The following is a 17,098-nucleotide window of genomic DNA, read 5'->3' on the forward strand; positions in this document are numbered from 1 at the left end:
TAATGATTATAATGCCTTAATTTGATTACTTTATCTTTGGTTGAGTAACAAAGATAATACTCATTACATTTTATTTGTGATTGTCTCTTGCTTACGTTATTAAATCTCTTAGTTATTCCATAAAAATTTTACTTGTAATGATTCATTTTTTCCTAGGCTTTGACTATGAGCATTTTTAAAAGTGTGTTTGAGTGTATACTCACATACATGTAATGTTCACTCATACCCCATGCATAGAACAATTAGTCCTACTTATCCAAAATACGTGTATGTGAATAAAACTTATTTCTTAGATTAAATGAGATTCATTTACTGCGTTTACTCTTAGATAAGAATATTTATTCACCTTTTTACTTAACTGTGCTCTAATTTTAGGTCCTTTCTGAAAGATCTGCTACTGAAGTAGACAACAATTTTAGCAAACCACCTCCATTTTTCCCTCCAGGAGCTCCTCCAACTCACCTTCCACCTCCTCCATTTCTTCCACCTCCTCCAACTGTTAGCACTGCTCCACCTCTGATTCCACCACCAGGTAAATAGTAAATAAGACATTTGATTCTGAAAGAAAAATAGTCTATGAGTGTTTTTAAATTTTGAACTTAACAATTAAAGTATATATTTGGAAACAGAATCTTCACTGCATTACATTAAAAGTAATAGAATAAGAAACTTATGCTCAACTTCAGTAGATTCACACTGAATCAGATGTATATGTGTCTTAACAATTTCAGCAAAGCAAAGAGGCAGTATACTAAAATAGAGACAAGTGGACTAAAACTGTGTTCCAAAAATGTGATAGTGATTCCCCAAATTAAAGTTGCTGATTGTGTATGTATAAACTTATATTGAGTCATGTTACCTTGTTTTGAAAAAAAAAAAAAAAATAAAGATACTTTTAGAATTGCTTAAGTTAAAAAAAATTATATCCTATGAAGAGAATGAAATTAAAATCTCAAGTCTAGTTGTTGTCTTTGTATACTGGTTTCCTTTTTGGAGACTGTTTCTGGGTGCCAGGGGCCTATTAAACATGACAGAAAATTAATATCAGTTTTTATAATATTCTTAGCCACTTTTGGTTATTTACTAAAAGCTAGATCAGTGGTAGTAGGAAAAAATTCACAAATAATTCCCTAATTGTATACTTTCAACTTCTGTCTGATAGCCTTTGTTATTTTATTCACAGTAGGCTTTTAATATTTCTATCCCTTAGCCAGTTCTTAATGAAACTAACCAGATTGAGATAATAATTATTTTCTTCCGAGGGAGAGCTCCAGTAATAAGTGTTAAAAATTAGCTGCTGATCCTAACCAGAAATACATGTGCCACATATGTAAAAATTTGCTTTTTATTAATAAAATCAGTTTATACTAGAGAGCCACATTTACTCACTCACTTTGTATTTGCCAGAGAGTTGTCTTTAGGAGGTGGCAGTTCTGATTAGAGTACGGAAGCATTTAAGGGATCTGAATAATCCCTTGTAATATTCATCCTTTTCCTCTAAAATTCAGCTATTGCATCAGCCCCGCAACCACAGCACCTTTGATTTCCTTCTGAGATTCTGCTTTCCAAAAAGGATTAGAAAATTATGAAACATGACTATGGCCATAGGGAATCTGTTGTCTCAAAAATAGTAGAAAGAGAAGATTAGATAGGTTCGAGTTGCTTACTCCAGACTGATATATTTTTCAAATTCAGTGAATTTCTTGTTCTGATGATAGAGTGCTTGTTCTGAAGCTGAAACCATTCAGAAGTTAAGATTCGATCTGTGGTCCGTAGATCTTTGATGTGGTGAGAATTAATTAAATGATGAGAAAGTAATGAGGACTTAGTGATTCATAAATGGATCTTTTGTCCTATGAGAAAGATAAAATGTGGAAATAATGAGACTAAAAGATGATCAGTGCATGTGGTCGTAGTCTTTACATTGCTTTGTAATCTTATTTAATTACTAAAGGTGATTTAAAAGAATTTTCTTATTTACTACCTAATATAGTATATCCCCAGGTATTCTTCAACACTTGTTATTAAAGTAAGTGAGAGAAAATAGTAGTACAAAATAATAACAAAGGAATAAATACCTCACTGGTGTAAGAATATTTAGAAGCTATTTAGGATGTGTGTTCTTTTTCAAAATGGTAAAAATCATTTCATTTCTTTGCCATAAAATCTCTGTTTATAAGGATAACAAATCTATTATTAAAATGTTTAGATTACCTATGGAATTATACCGTAGAGTACCACTGATTATTTTTTGTTGTTGTTTAAGCTATTTAATGTTAATTTTCAATTGCATGCTTTCCATATTTTTAACACTTGTACAGATTTCTTTTGATGCTTATCCTTATATTACCTTTCCGTGTCATCCTGTCAGCATTTAAGGAATACAAATTCAGATGAATTCTAATGCTGGTTTAAGCAGTATATATTGGTTGGGATCTTTGACGTGGTGAGAATTAACTAAATGAAAAGAGAAAATAATGAGGGTTTAATGATTCATAATGGGTCTTTTGTCCTATGAGAAAGATAAAATATGTAAATAATGAGACTAAAGATGATCAGTGCATGTGGTCATAGTCTAACTGGTATATTTGCTAGGGATGATGGTGAAAGATACCAGTTCATGTTAAAACCAAATATTTGTAAGTTGAGACTATCTGGATTACTCCTTATTTTTACTAGATTGTGAGCTGTTGGAGAGAGCATAAGCATTCCATTTCCATCTGTGTTTCCTCGCAGTGCCAATCACAGAGATCCTCTGTATATCTGACATTCCCTACATATGTTAGCTAATTGAGTTAGCAACATATTTATGGATCTGAAGCACCAAAGAAATTTTCAGGTTGACAGTTGGTACAGTCACACAGGCTCTTATCAGTCAGAGTGGGCACTGGCTTTAAACAACAGTATGGCTGCATTAATATATATACACCAGATGAATATAGGCAGTGATTAAAGCCACATTTGCAGTTACCATTTACCACAGAGTCATATGATTACAGCATGTTCTGTAGAGTTTGCTATAATTTAGATCATCTTAAGAATCATAAGCGGCTAATGAAAGAAAGCTGTGGCTCAAGCAGTCTTTTCGTAAGTATTGCTTTTAAAAGTACTCTTAGAGAAACCTTGGGTTTTCTTTTTGTCTCCTTGAGAAATACTGAAAGGAAAAATGGAATAAATCTTTGGAGAATTAATTTAAACATTCTAATGTTGCCTTTGTTAACATCAACTTTCAAATGCTTAAATTTTTAAGACTGTAGAGCTATAAATGATGGAACAAATATAGTGATGATGTATTATGCCCATAATTTGGGGTGTTAATCCAGATTTGTCTGGAATAGTCCTATTAAACCTATTGTCCCAGCTTAATTGTTATTCACTCAGAAACGCCCTGGTGTGGAGGGTAACATTTATGATCAACTCTTGGAGGTTTACAGGTGTGGCTTATTGCATGAGTAGACACTTGTGATGGTGGCTTAGTTGCTAAGTTGTATCCGATTCTTACAACCTCAAGACTTCCCTGGTGGCTCAGATGGTAATTCGTCTGCCTACAATGTGGGAGACCCGGGTGCAATCCTTGGGTTGGGAATATCTCCTGGAGAAGGAAATGGCAAACCACTCCAGTATTCTTGCCTGAAAAATCCCATGGACAGAGGAGCCTGGTGGGCTACAGTCCGTGGGGTTGCAAAGAGTTGGACACGACTGAGCGCCGTCACTTTCACTTTCATGGACTGAAGCCTTCCAAGCTCCTCTGTCCACGGGATTTTCTAGGCAGGAATACTGGAGTGGGTTGCCATTTTCTTCTCCCAAGGGATCTTCCTGATCCAGGGATTGAATCCTGGTCTCTTGCGTTACAGTCAAATTCTTTACTGACTGAGGTACCAGGGAAGCTGCTTCATTCAAGAAATTTTCACTGTAAAATAGTTAACAGAAAAGAGATGTGTTGTTTCCTCTCCCCCTCAAACACATCTACAACATATGTGAAGTCTTGTTAGAACAGACAAAGTAATGTTTCTGGCCACAGTAGATTTGTCTAAAGAGTAGAGGAGGTTTTGTATTGGCGAGTACAATAAACATGTAAGGGATGTTCGGTCCTAAATTAATGTTACGACTTCTGGATTAGCTTTTCTAAATGGAAAAGTAATATGGTTCCTTGCTACCATACTGATAGTAGCTTGAAAGGAAACACTCTAATTTATTCAAGATCTTCCTTAATTTTCAGAAAATCTGTTGTTATTAGTAATCCAGAAAATACTTTCTATTGTATGAGTTTTTTCAGACACACATTATTAGTGTGCTTCCATGCTTTCACTGAGTAATAATAGAAATAAAAGTTAATGTTTATTGAATGCTACTGTTGAAAGTACTGTTCTGAACACATTTCATGTTTTAGCTCAATTTGATTCTCAATACCATCTGAAGTAGATACTATTCTGGTTTCACAGATGAGAAAACTGGAATCATAATAGCTAGAAAGTAGAAGAACCAGGATTCTAACATAGGCAATTTTGCTTGAATGCCTATTTTATTCAACTACATTGAAATGAAGAAGTGAATCATTACCTATCTGTATTCACCCTGGTAACATGGCCTAAACGTGCTTTTAAAAAATGTTCTTGTTGTGAAAGTGCATGCATGTATATTTGTGATTAAGGAAGTTAGGGAGTGAAAAGTAGGAGTCAGACTTTATTTTTTTTAATTCAATTAATTGAGGTTTTGGGCTTCCTAGGTGGCTCAGTAGTCCGCCTGCCAATTCAGGAGATTCAGCTTCAATTCCTGGATCAAGAAGATCCCTGGAGAAGGAAATGTCAGTCCACTCCAGTATTCTTGCCTCAGAAATCCCATGGAGTAAGCCTAGCAGGCTATAGTAAATGGGGTTGAGAAAGAGTCGGACACAACCTAGTGACCAAACAGCGACAGTAATTGAGGTTTTACTGTTTGCCTGTTTTGTGTTAAGAAGTCTGTTTACTGATTAAACCAGTTTTTAAATACTTGTGTGTTGGAAGAAAAATTGTAGAATTGGAAGGATTGATATTATAGAGCAGTTGATTTTGTGTGGGTGGGTGTGTTTGTGATAACATGACATAAGATTGATCATCTTACCCATTTGTAATTGTACAGTTCAGTGGCATTAAGTACATTCACAGTGTTGTGTAACTATCACCCCTATCTATACCCAAAACTTTTCCATCATTCATAACAAAGCCTGTATATTCATTAAACATAATACCTTCCTCCCTACTGTAGCTTCTGGTGGCTTCTTTCTGTCTCTCTGAATTTGCCTACTCTTGGTGCCTCATATAAGTGGAATCACACAGTATTTGTCCGTGTCTGGTTTATATTATTATTTTTTAATAACATTTTAATTCACAGTTGTAAATAGGCTGTTTTTTAAACTTTGATCAAACTGTATTACGTTTTATGATAGATTTTTAATTTAGATTTTAAATGTTAATTTACTTTTAGTGTCATGTTTTATGTTCATTTTTATATAATTTAGTTTGTTGAACAAGAAAAGGGAAAGTCAGTTTAACTCCTGTCTTGTTACCTTAAGAGTGTTAAGGTTTATGTGAATATTGTTCTGTTAAGTCTTGGAAACAGTTGAAATCTAGCGCATGAGTAGAATTCTACTAAATTGAGTAAGTCTCTTTGCTTTACGGAGATGGAGCCCAGACCATAGATAAGTCATCTCTGCTTTTAAAGTTGGATATAGAATTTAGTGGGCTTCCTTAGAGGCTCAGACAGTAAAGAATCTGCCTGCAGTGCAGGAGACCCAGGTTCGTTCCTTGGGTTGGGAAGATTCCCCTGAAGAAGGGACTGGCAACCCACTCCAGTATTCTTGCCTGGAGAATTCCATGGACAGAGGAGCCTGGCAGGCTATAGTCCATAGGGTCACACACAGTCAGACATGACTGAAGCAACTGAGCATACATGCATGCATGCATAAGATGTAGGCTCTTTATCTAGATTTCAAAATGTATAAAATTCTGCATTTTAGAGCAAAGTATTTTTTTCCCTAAAAGACTTTTGTTAGATAGGTAAGACAATTAGCATCTTAGTAGTCATCTAGTACTACAAATTATATGAACCTAAAAATCTTGTTTGTTCCTTAAATATTTTGAATTTGAGTTAGTGATGACACATGGGGCTGAAAGCAGCTTACTTCTGAGGTTTTTCAGTGTTTCCTCAGGGTTTTCATTGTCTTTAGATTATTTTCCTGTTAGCAGTCTGGTTTCTAGTGCAGTGGCTGTTAAACTTTTTGGTCACAGATCCCTTTATACTTTTAAAAATTACTGCAGACCCCAAAGAGCTTTTCTTTATTTGTGATATATTCATTTTTTATTAGAAATTAAATCCAAGAAATTAAGATATTTTATTTAAATATTTTTAATGTATATCTAATTTAATTACATACCAAGATAACATTTTAATGAAAAATTATTCTTCCAGAATGACAAAAAATTTTAGTGCAAAGAGTGGCTTTCTTTTACACCTTGTAAATCTCTTTGCTCATGTGACATAATACAAAAAAAACTGGATTCTCCTGTTTGCTTTCACATTAAATCAGTTGTGATTGCACATGTCATGTAGCCTCTGGAAAAGTTCATTGTGCATTTGTAAGAGAATGAGCATGAAGATGGCAAATAACATCCTAGCGTTTTTATGAAAGGAGTTTTGACCTTTCAGATTTTTAGAAGGGCCTTAAGGACACCCCCAGGAAGCTCCAGATAATACTTTGAGAACTGCTACTTTGCAGAAGATTGGCTTATATTCAGTGAATATTATCTGCACCCTTGAGGAAGTATAATTTTGTCCCTTCATTTGAGAAATTATTTTGTGAGTATAACATTAAGCTGGTTTTACAGTTTCATCAAGATTTTTGGTCTTACACAGCAAATCTGCAGGTTAATCTATACTATTTGCCAAAAATGTGAGCACTAAAAATGTAGTTTCCAGAAGTACCTTTTGAAAAATAACTTCTTGAATTTTTGAAGAAGTGCTCATTTTCTGTTTTGTTATAGTTTTCTATATTAAAAAAATACAAGCTTCTTTATGTTGAGTTTTGAGTGTCTTTTTCTCCCTGTTGCTCCCTTTATAACAGTTACATTTTTAATACATCCTTTGTTGTTCAGTCGCTCAGTCATGTTCAGCTCTTTGCGACCCCGTGGACTGCAGCTCGCCAGGCTTCCCTGTCCTTCACCGTCTCCCAGAGCTTGCTCAAACTCATGTCCACTGAGTTGGTGATGGCATCCAGCCTCCTCGTCCTCTGCATCCCCTTCGGCTGCCTTCAGTCTTTCTCGGCATCAAAGTCTTTTCCAGTGAGTCGGCTCTTGGCACCAGGTTGCCAGAGTACTGGAAATTTAGCTTCAGCAGCAGTCCTTAATATTCAGGCTTGATTTCCTTTAGGATTGACTGGTTTGATCTCCTTGCAGTCCAAGGGACTCTCAAGAGTCTTCTTCACCAGCATAGATGCTGTATATTGTAGGATTTAATTATGATTTAATATTTGCTTTCATTCATGCTACTCTTCTAGTTATTTTGCCTTTAGAGTTTAATTCCTTTACAAGTAAAAATATTGATATTTCTAATCTGAGATGTTTTTGTCTAACAGAATTTTTGTTTTCCATAGGCTTTTAGGTTATTTTATAATTGGAAGAGTGAGAGATTGTAATAAAGATAAAATAATTCACCAATTTTATAGTTAATGTAAAATTACCTTTTTTACTTTTTAGGTGTAGAGTATGCTGATTACTGTTTCTGATGCTTTAAGTGTTCATAGTGCCTTTTAACACAATTTTTTCTTTCAAATTACTCCTGTTCCTTGTTGCACCTTGTAATTAATTGTTTTACTTTATAGGTTTATAAGTATTCTACCTCGTATATTTTTTAAGTATAGAGTGTAGATGATGTGTATGTGTATATAATCTTTAAAACACTGGTATATAGAAAAGCATGTGGTGGAAGGTCATATTTAAAGATTTTTATAAAGCTTGATGTTTTGTACTCAGTTTTTTTGTGTGTGCAGAATTTACTTACGAGCTTGATGACTTGAAAGTAGTAATTGGTGAGATTTAAGGCAAGTGATTAGGCTTTTTGGTGTTTGTAACATAACTAGTGTTGATGAAGATTATAATTTCCAAGTGAGAAATAGAAAGCATAGTTCCCATTGTTCTCGTGTGCTTCTTTCTTTTGTTTGAACTGAATAGAGAAATAATAGGTAGTTGATAGCTGGTAACTATATGCATTAGTTAGCTCTTGATCCACGACAACAGATTACTTTTGTAGAGCGCAATGTTTTAAGACACATACGTTTATTGTTGAATAGTGATTGTGGATTAGCAGTGTGGGGACGGCTTAGCTGGTTCTCTGCTTCAAGGTCTCTCACACACTTTGAGATGGTCATCTCAAAGACTTCTTAAGAAAAGATTCACGTTCAGATTCACTGACTTCTTTGTTGAAAAGATTAACTTCCTCTTCACCATGGTAGTTTGCTTCATCATAGCCTGAATGCTGAGAACACAATAGAAGAAACCAGCAAAATAGAAGTCAGTCTCTTTTGTAACCTAGTCATGGAAATAACATTCCATCATTTTTGCTATATTTCATTTGTTTGAAATAAATTATTATCTAGCCCACCTTCAAGGAGAGGATGTGAATACCAGGAGGCAGGAATCATTGGAAGCCAAGTTGGAGGCCTCCTATCACAGAACTCTTTCTTTGCCTAAGTTAAGTAATGAATGTAAAGTATAGTTGAATTCCTTTCGATGTGATGTTTCGCTGGTGTGCTGCCTTTCTGTTTCTTTGTACCAGTTCCTTCAACCCCCTGACAGTCCCCCCACCCACCCTTACACTTCTTTACATTTAAAAGTTCATATTACATACTAGAAAAGTTAAATCCTATTTTCTTTCTTTTCAAGGTGCCAGACAGTATAGGCTATCATACAGCTGTACTGTTTTATATCACAGTGGCACATGCTTTGTTTAATAAAAATTTGAAATGGAGTTTATGTGTTTTGAGTAGCTCCGCAGTGCAGTTTGCAGGGAAGTCTGAATGTAAATCCAGTGATTCCCAAAATACGGTCTCTGGTCAGCAACACCATCATCTCGTTTGGAATGCAGATTCTCTGCCTCATGCCAGACCTACTGCATCAGAAGTTCTTCCAGGGGAGGGGCCCAGCAATCTGCATTTTAACAAATTTTTGAAATAATTCTGGTGGTCGCTAAAGTGTCAAAACCCCACCTATTCATTCCCTTTAGAACTTGAATATAACTTTTCCAAAAGCTTTTGGCCAGTAATAGAAATCTTACTTTTACTACTGTATGCAGAGTTTCCCAGGAAAACATTTTGTTTTTGCTACTCATTTTAAAGATAAAGCATACAGAAACACAGTGCGTAATTTGTGTATTTCAAATCTGTTGGCTGGGCAGCACATGTGTTGGCCAGGAAAGTTGGGAGTGCCGGGAGAAACAGGACAGGGAATTTTGAGGTGAATTTTGTCCTTCATTTTACTGTTCTCTCTTGTTAACAGAAGTCAAATACTAAATAGTGATTTTCTAGATGACAATTGTGTTGGTCTAACATTATATTACATATTAAACTTTTTAAGTAGCATTTTAAAAATGTATTTACTAATTGTCAAAAGAATGGATCGTACAGTGTTTCATCAACTCTAAAGTTCTATTTCAGTGAACTTTAATTCAGAATTAAGATCTGAATTATCTTAGATGAGATACACATCTGGCGCTATCTTAGATGAGGTATACGTCTCACGCAAAGCGTCTTCTCTAGTTCTTATGCCAACTTTCTGATGTGTAGATATTGTTTGGGAAGACATCCATATCTATCTATGTAGCATAATTTTTGTGTTCTTAATTCCTTTCAGTTGATTTTTAAAAAGAATCTGTCTTATGATACTATTATAGTAAGAAAAATTAAAAGCAGAATGTTTGTAATTTAAACTGTCTTCATAGCACACTTAATAGTTTGGTTATATTTTTATTTTTATGTTTTGTGGAAGTTTGGTAACTTAAATGTTTTTGAAGACTAAATGTTGAGAGAGGTGAATAGTATTTTCTTAGTTATTTTATATGAGTTCACATTGTAGTTAGCTTAAGTGATGTATATTGTTCATGTATTTACTTGGGTAAAGTTATTAGGATTACAGTGTGGGTTGCTGAAATCGGCATGGTTACCTTACCATACCTAGGACAATGGTCATGAATTAAATAGTCACGTATTTAAATATGAAAACTGGGACATATAGTGAAGTTCAGTAGTACTCTAAAACAATCTATAATCTTCTAATGAAGATCAAGTAATAGCAGCTATTAAGAGCATTTAATACACTCTGCCTTCCTTAATTTCCCATTTGGTGTGGTGTCTGGAACTTTTGTTGGTTTGTATTGTTTGCTGGATTCTTTTAGCTTAGAAATGTAGGAAGCAGGGAGGTAGCTCGAGGTATGAGAATTGCCATGGAGTATAGCTCATTGTAGTAGACTTGTGGGTGCCTAATGATTTTTGAAACATGACTGCTGCATTATTTATCTCGTCTTGTTGGTTTGAGTTTACCATATCCTTTTATTGCATGGGTGGTTAAGTAAGGTGCTTCATTCTCCATTTTAAGGCCTACTTATTTCCTTAAGTTCTGTTTGAATGAACCTCTTACTCTGGCAAAACATGCGTAGAAAATTTTTAAATTATTAGCAGATGTTTCCATTGACAAGCAAACATTTGAAAGCAATTTTTTTCATTACTTTTTCCTGTGTACTTAGTTAATGAATTTAGGTTACTTTTCCTCTTTGGGAATAGTTTTGACGCAGTTTTTAAAAGATAGGATTTAGTAAACCATTCTGACTTTGTTGAAGTTCTTTATGATTTAATGGTTGCTTGAAAAAGTTTTTCATATTTGAAATTTTTCTACTTAGTAATGTCATTTTTCTTCAAACAAGAAAATTATAATTTGTATGACACATAAGTTTTAAATTAGGATTTAAGGGCACATTCGAAGAGTCCCTGGTGGCTCAGATGATAAAGAATCTGCTTGCAATGCAGGAGACCCAGGTTCTAACCCTGGGTCAGGAAGAACCCTTGGAAAAGGGAATGGCTACCCATTCCAGTATTCTTGCCTGGAGAATTCCATGGACAGAGGAGCTTGGTGGGCTATAGTCCATGGGGTCGCAAAGAGTCGGATACGACGGAGCGACTAACACTTTCACTTTCTTGACCAATGTAAATTGAAAATGTTTATACATAGTTTATTCCTTTAAAGATTATAATGTGTGCGAGTGAGAGTCACTCAAATTAGTATTTACTGACTTCTGTTGAAGTAAACCACCACATTCATTTTAGCGTGCCCTAGGGATGTAAATATATGAATTGGCTATATCCCTTGTCTCTACTCCCACAAGTCAAGGGAAGTAATAACCTTTCCACACTCCTGTCACCAATAAAAACAAATCATGTCCATACTTGAACATCCTTCATAGCTTTACTATAGTGAATATCCATCATCTTCCGAGTTACTTTGTATTACCTGCAGTATTTAAGAGCCCCTTATCACTTTGCCTATTATACTGTTAAAATAACAAGATCAGATGTTGATTATCAAGCTTAGTGTTAATTTCATGGAGTTTGATATTTGTGTGTGCACAAAGGTGCTTTTTTTAATTAACATCTCACTTTGTTCGTGGTTACAATTAGTGGGGAAATCTTGTTATCAAGTTGTTAGACTGGGTTTTCATCAGGAAGTCTGATATTATACTCGAATTGTTGGTCCTCTGCAAGAAAACAGAATGCTGCTTTTGAGTGAATAAGCCAGGACGATGAGGCGAGGGGTTTTATTTCAAAGTTTTCTTTCGTGATGGCATAAGTACATAACAGGTTTTGAAATCCAGTTACTATATTAAATTTCATCACTTGTTTTTTAGGTATTCCAATAACTGTACCACCTCCAGGTAAAACTTTTTTCATGTTTTCTCCATCATTGTTAATAAACATGAAATTTCAAGCTTATAGTTACAGGAGGGACGGTATTGATGTGGTTAGAATATAAAATAGGTTATTGGGATTTCAAGGTCCTATTTTCAGCTCTGCCTTTGCTTCATTCCAGTTTTGATTAAGATATTTAGTTTTCTTATACCTGTCTTACCCATTTCTGTAGAAATAGAGATTCTGAGAAAATTCTTAACCATATCAATTTATTGAAGAAAACAGAGTATAGGATTAAAAAGAAAATTTTTATTAAAAATTGTTTTTTCAAACCAAAGAATTTTTTATATGATGAAGTGACTGCAAGAGAAGAGAAAGTTCCCATTTATCTTGATTTTATCATGGTTTCTGATTGTTTTTACCCTCTTCACATAACTCAATATTGTGAGAAAATATGTTCTGAACCACACTGATAGGTTGACAGCTGGTCAGATGATTGTTCATAGAGCAGTGATTTAATTGTTCACTCTTGTAAGAATATGATCAACAGGAGTGTTACATGTGGCCCAGTATGTTGTGTTTTTTTTTTTTTTTTTACAGTTTTTCAGGGTGTTTTTTTTTTTTCTTTTGTAGTGTGATGCAGATATGATAGCAAGTGTGTTTATGAAGTTCAGTGTTAAAAGTCATGAAATATAAAGAGATGAGAGGTGACAGTGCTTGGAAGGGTGGGTCTAAACTCAAAATGACCTTGATGAATAGTGGAGTTCAAATAGCTCAGGATAGTATACATATTTAGTTGTCAGATAGAGAGTCACTGATTATGTATGAGTGTGGCTGAAAAAGACCTATCAGGAGAAGTCTTAAAGGAGTCATTGGTCTGTCGTTATAGGTTAAAAAGAAATGTGATTGTAAGATTATCTAAAATAGGATTGTGGACTCTAGGACTAAGTAGTAATTGCTAAATTTTACACTGCTAAGATATTTAATAGAGGAGAACCTAAAACTCGACACAGTGAAGATGAGCATGGTGAATTTAAAACAGCTTGAAACAAGGCTAAAAATTGATTTAAATGGACATTTGAAAAGGGGTAGGAGAACTGAAATTCATTTTTACATAGAATACTAAAAAGGAGGCTTAGTGGAAGTGTTTTCAAACATGTATTTTGTTGGATTGCTTCTTGTCCTCATTAAGATCAGTATGTGAATTGTAGTATGAGAAATTTAAATTACATAATTTAATGTACTTTGTAATAGTCAGGGTCGTTAAAACTTGGCAAAAATTGATGTCATAAAGAATTGGTATTGTAAGTTGTAGACTCTTCAAGCGTTGTTGAGATGCTTCATTGCCTGACTGAATTTGAAAGTGCAGAGTAGATTAACTGTTAAGGTCTATGGTAGCCTATTCTGTGGTATTTCATCTAGGTTTTGTGGATTATTCAGAATGCAGACCTCATGATACAAAGCTGCAAATTATTTCCTTTCTAAACTAATTTAAAAACTACATTATATGCTTTTCTTTGTAAATTAGTTCTTTAGGGTTGTGCTATTTAAAACACATTTTATGATGGATATTCTCAGCCTTAAGCATTATATATTTACTGGTAAGATTTTATTTTTAAAATTATGCATTTTAAGACCATTTCTATACATCTAAACTCTCAAAATATTTTTGAAAGAGGTAAATGTTATTTTATTTGCTTTTCTTCTAAAATACTTTAAATGTATCTGGTGGCAGTCCTACTACTGTTTAATATATGGAAAAGGTAAGGCATTGAGATTAACTTTCTTATACTCACAAAATGGGCTGTGTGTGGTGCTGAAAATAAGACCGAGTGTCCTGACTCCCAGTTTGTGCTCTGTGTATTAGACCAGACTGTTCATTCAAAGTTAATATTGATCCAAAAATCTGTTTATAAATTTAAGCTCCATTTTTTTCCTGTCCATTATAACATAGAGAAGCACATTATAGTCCCAGAGAAATTTAGTGACACACAACTTTTACCTCGACCTTGTATTACATTCTAACTTCTTTTTATCTTATGATTGAATGTTTCAGGTTTTCCTCCTCCACCAGGTGCTCCACCTCCATCCCTTATACCAACAATAGAAAGGTAATCAGTATGGACACTGTAAATTTTTTATCATTCATAGGCTTTTGACAGAAGAATCAAATGTATCTTGGTAATATTTTCAAAGATTTAATTTTGTAAACAGTAGTACCTGCCTTTTAATTCATAAGTATAGATCTGTGTTATTTACTCTTAGATAAGATATTGGACCTATACCTAATTATAGAACAGGACAAAGAAAACGAAATGATAGTATTTTGAAATGTCTTGCTTTGATTTATGGTACTCTTATTAAAGAAACCGCTAGATTGGTAAAAACCTGGCTATAGTCAAGTTTTGTGGGATATAAAAACAGATGACTAGAAATTATGAATAATGCATGTCTGTTTTAGGATTAAGTAAGGACAGCTATTATCAGGGGCCACAGTAAAGAAAACCTGCCTTATTCCTTGCTACCCAGTGCAACTCGGCTTCCACAGAGGAAGAATGGATCCCTTCTGCCTGGCAGTTACCTTATTTTTCATACCCTGTATTTACAGTTTATGTTATTTGGAATGCTGTGGTAAAGAACATTTACCTCATGGATGGCAATACCATGTTTAACAGCATATGCTTTAGAATCATACAAACCTGGTTCAAATTTGCCTTCAAAATTTCCCAGCTTTGTGGCAAGGCAGGGTGCATAATAACTCATTGAGACTCAGATTCCTCTTTTGCCAAATGGGGTTGATAGAATTATGAAGATTAAAACAACTCAGGTGAATATAAAGCATCAGCACCATTCTTGGCAGACAGAACTAACCAATAAATGGTAGCTATTATTATTTCCTCTTAAGTGGCAAAAAACTAAAAAAATTACTGTATTTCTGAGAAAGTGATTCAAACTAAAGAATCATGGAAACTTTAGATCAGTAGCATCAAACTGCATATGATTTTCAGAAGAAATGATAAAACTCAGCAAAGTGTGACTGGTGAGACCATAAGCATTTAATTTTAAATCCTTGTTAAACATATATTTGTTTTCTTATTCAAAATGTTAAGAAGTAGTATTTGTTGAGTCTGTCAGTAGGGCGGAATTTCTGATTTTTATTCATTAAAATTAGTTTTTTAAGGCTAAATTTTAACTCTGTCTGAAGTACTCTGTCAGCCTCAAAGTTTCTGTTATCTGTTGTGTCAGGCTGAATTGATTGGACTATTCATGTTAAATAATACTAACAAGCTGTATCTTCTTTACATGTAGTATTAGGCTTAATACTGTTAATAGCCTGTGTTTTCAGTATTAAGAAATAAAGTTATTATGGAATTGCAGCTACCATAATATGGTGCTTGTGTACTGAAAACACAGGCTATTTAACAGTATTAAACCTAACACTACATGGACGGAGGAGCCTGGTGGGCTACAGTCCATGGGGTCGCAAAGAGTCGGACACAGCTGGGAGACTAAGAACAAACAAAAACAAACAGAACAAATCACGTGGTGGTTAAGTAAAAGTCATAATTCTACCTTATGTTTTGCATTTGCACCAAGCTAAAATTCAGAACTTGCAACATGTAAAAATACTTTTTTCTTTGACAGTGGACATTCCTCTGGTTATGATAGTCGTTCTGCACGTGCTTTTCCATATGGCAATGGTAAGTGTTATTTTTTAATTGCCCGGATTCAGTTTAAACCAGTAAAGTACTTAAATACTTTAAAATAGTAGAAACATGCTCCCATGGTTTAAAATACTATCTTAAAGGGAATTAAAAAATGTTTACTCTAGAAATAATTAGTCTTACATATATTCCAGGTTACTTAACAGAATATTTTTCATTTCTTTAGTAAAGATGTAATTGTCCCTCCTTTCTGAGGTAGCAGTAGCGTCATCTCCATTGTGTATCAAATTCCCTGCGTGCATGCATCTATTTCTTAGCTTTCAAGACTATTCATTTGGTTAGTTTTTAATTATCCCTATGCTCACAGTGTCACACTTACTATAAAACTCTTTAATTTTGAGTTTTATAGTAAAGCTGAGATCTGTTTTAGCAAAAGCTATCTTACTCTGCTTCAGAAGTGATTTGGGGCCATTGTTCTTATATATCTATTTTAGAATCAACTTTTCAAGTTTCATTGAAAACTATTGAGATTTTTATTAATGACTGACTCATGTTTACAATATGACAAACTGTTGATTCATGTAATCCTGACAGCCTTATAAAGCAGGCATACTGTTATCATTATTTTATGGACTAGGGAATTTAAGAACAGCCAGATTAAGTAATTTGCCCAATGTCACACAGTAAGTGGCATAGTCATGTCAGAATTTGAAACCATGCAGCCTGTTGCCAGAGTCCTTTTTCTTACTATACTGTATTATTATCCTGATGCTCTAGATCAGTTTGAAGGAATTCATACCTTACAACATTGAGTTAACTTCTGAGCAAGCATTCGCTCCATTTATGGAGATATTCTTTAATGTGTTCCAGTTGAGTGCTCTAACTCTCCCTCCACTTCTTAGACATCTTTAGTTAGATTTAGTCATAGGTACCTGATGTTTTTATTGTCCTTATAAATAGTATCATCATTTAATCTACATGTTCTGTTCGTATTTGCTTGTATTTAGAAATAAAATTGGGTTTTGTTTTATTCATATGTATAACAGGTATATCAATATGTACTTTGTAGCTGTTACCTGTAGAACTCAGGCAGTATCATCTGCCCTTCTTTCCTTTTCAGGTATTTATTCCTCACACCCCATGCCTCCTCATTTTTTGATCTTACTGTTTTGACTAGGACCTCTATATAATGTTGAAGTACTGCAAGTGGCGTTCTTGTCTGGAACTGCCCCACCTACCCTTTAAAAAAAATTTTTTTTAAGGAAATGCTTTTATATTATGAAATTTTTACTCTCAGATTTTTGATAGAACCCTCTGTCAGAATAAGGAAAATCTCTCCCAGTTTTCCAAGGGGTTTTAAACTGTGAATGGATATGAGTTTCATCAGATGCTTTCTGAGTTGATCATATTGTTACCTTTCTCATTTAATGTGGCAGATTTCTAAATTTTTCTAATATTAAACCACTGTTTATTTGCTGACATAAACCTAATTTGGTCACAACTGATT

General features: G+C 34.3%; 1 protein-coding gene across 17 annotated transcripts in view; it reads left to right on the top strand.

Annotated features, from left to right (window-relative positions):
- Positions 1 to 17,098, top strand: part of FIP1L1 (factor interacting with PAPOLA and CPSF1) — a 69,420-nt gene that overhangs the window by 39,511 nt on the left and 12,811 nt on the right. For 9 of the 17 annotated variants that reach the window (XM_040238210.1, XM_040238203.1, XM_040238211.1 and 6 more), the window contains 3 exons: positions 376 to 532; positions 13,983 to 14,037; positions 15,572 to 15,627. In XM_040238210.1, coding sequence (XP_040094144.1) covers positions 376 to 532; positions 13,983 to 14,037; positions 15,572 to 15,627 — 268 coding nt within the window. Of the gene's footprint in view, positions 1 to 375; positions 533 to 11,925; positions 11,953 to 13,982; positions 14,038 to 15,571; positions 15,628 to 17,098 lie in introns of all 17 variants that reach the window. The other 8 variants (XM_040238206.1, XM_040238201.1, XM_040238207.1 and 5 more) reach the window with 1 other exon arrangement.

This window comes from Oryx dammah, unplaced genomic scaffold, assembly GCF_014754425.2.
Source record: "Oryx dammah isolate SB20612 unplaced genomic scaffold, SCBI_Odam_1.1 HiC_scaffold_3, whole genome shotgun sequence".
Lineage (NCBI taxonomy): Eukaryota > Metazoa > Chordata > Mammalia > Artiodactyla > Bovidae > Oryx > Oryx dammah.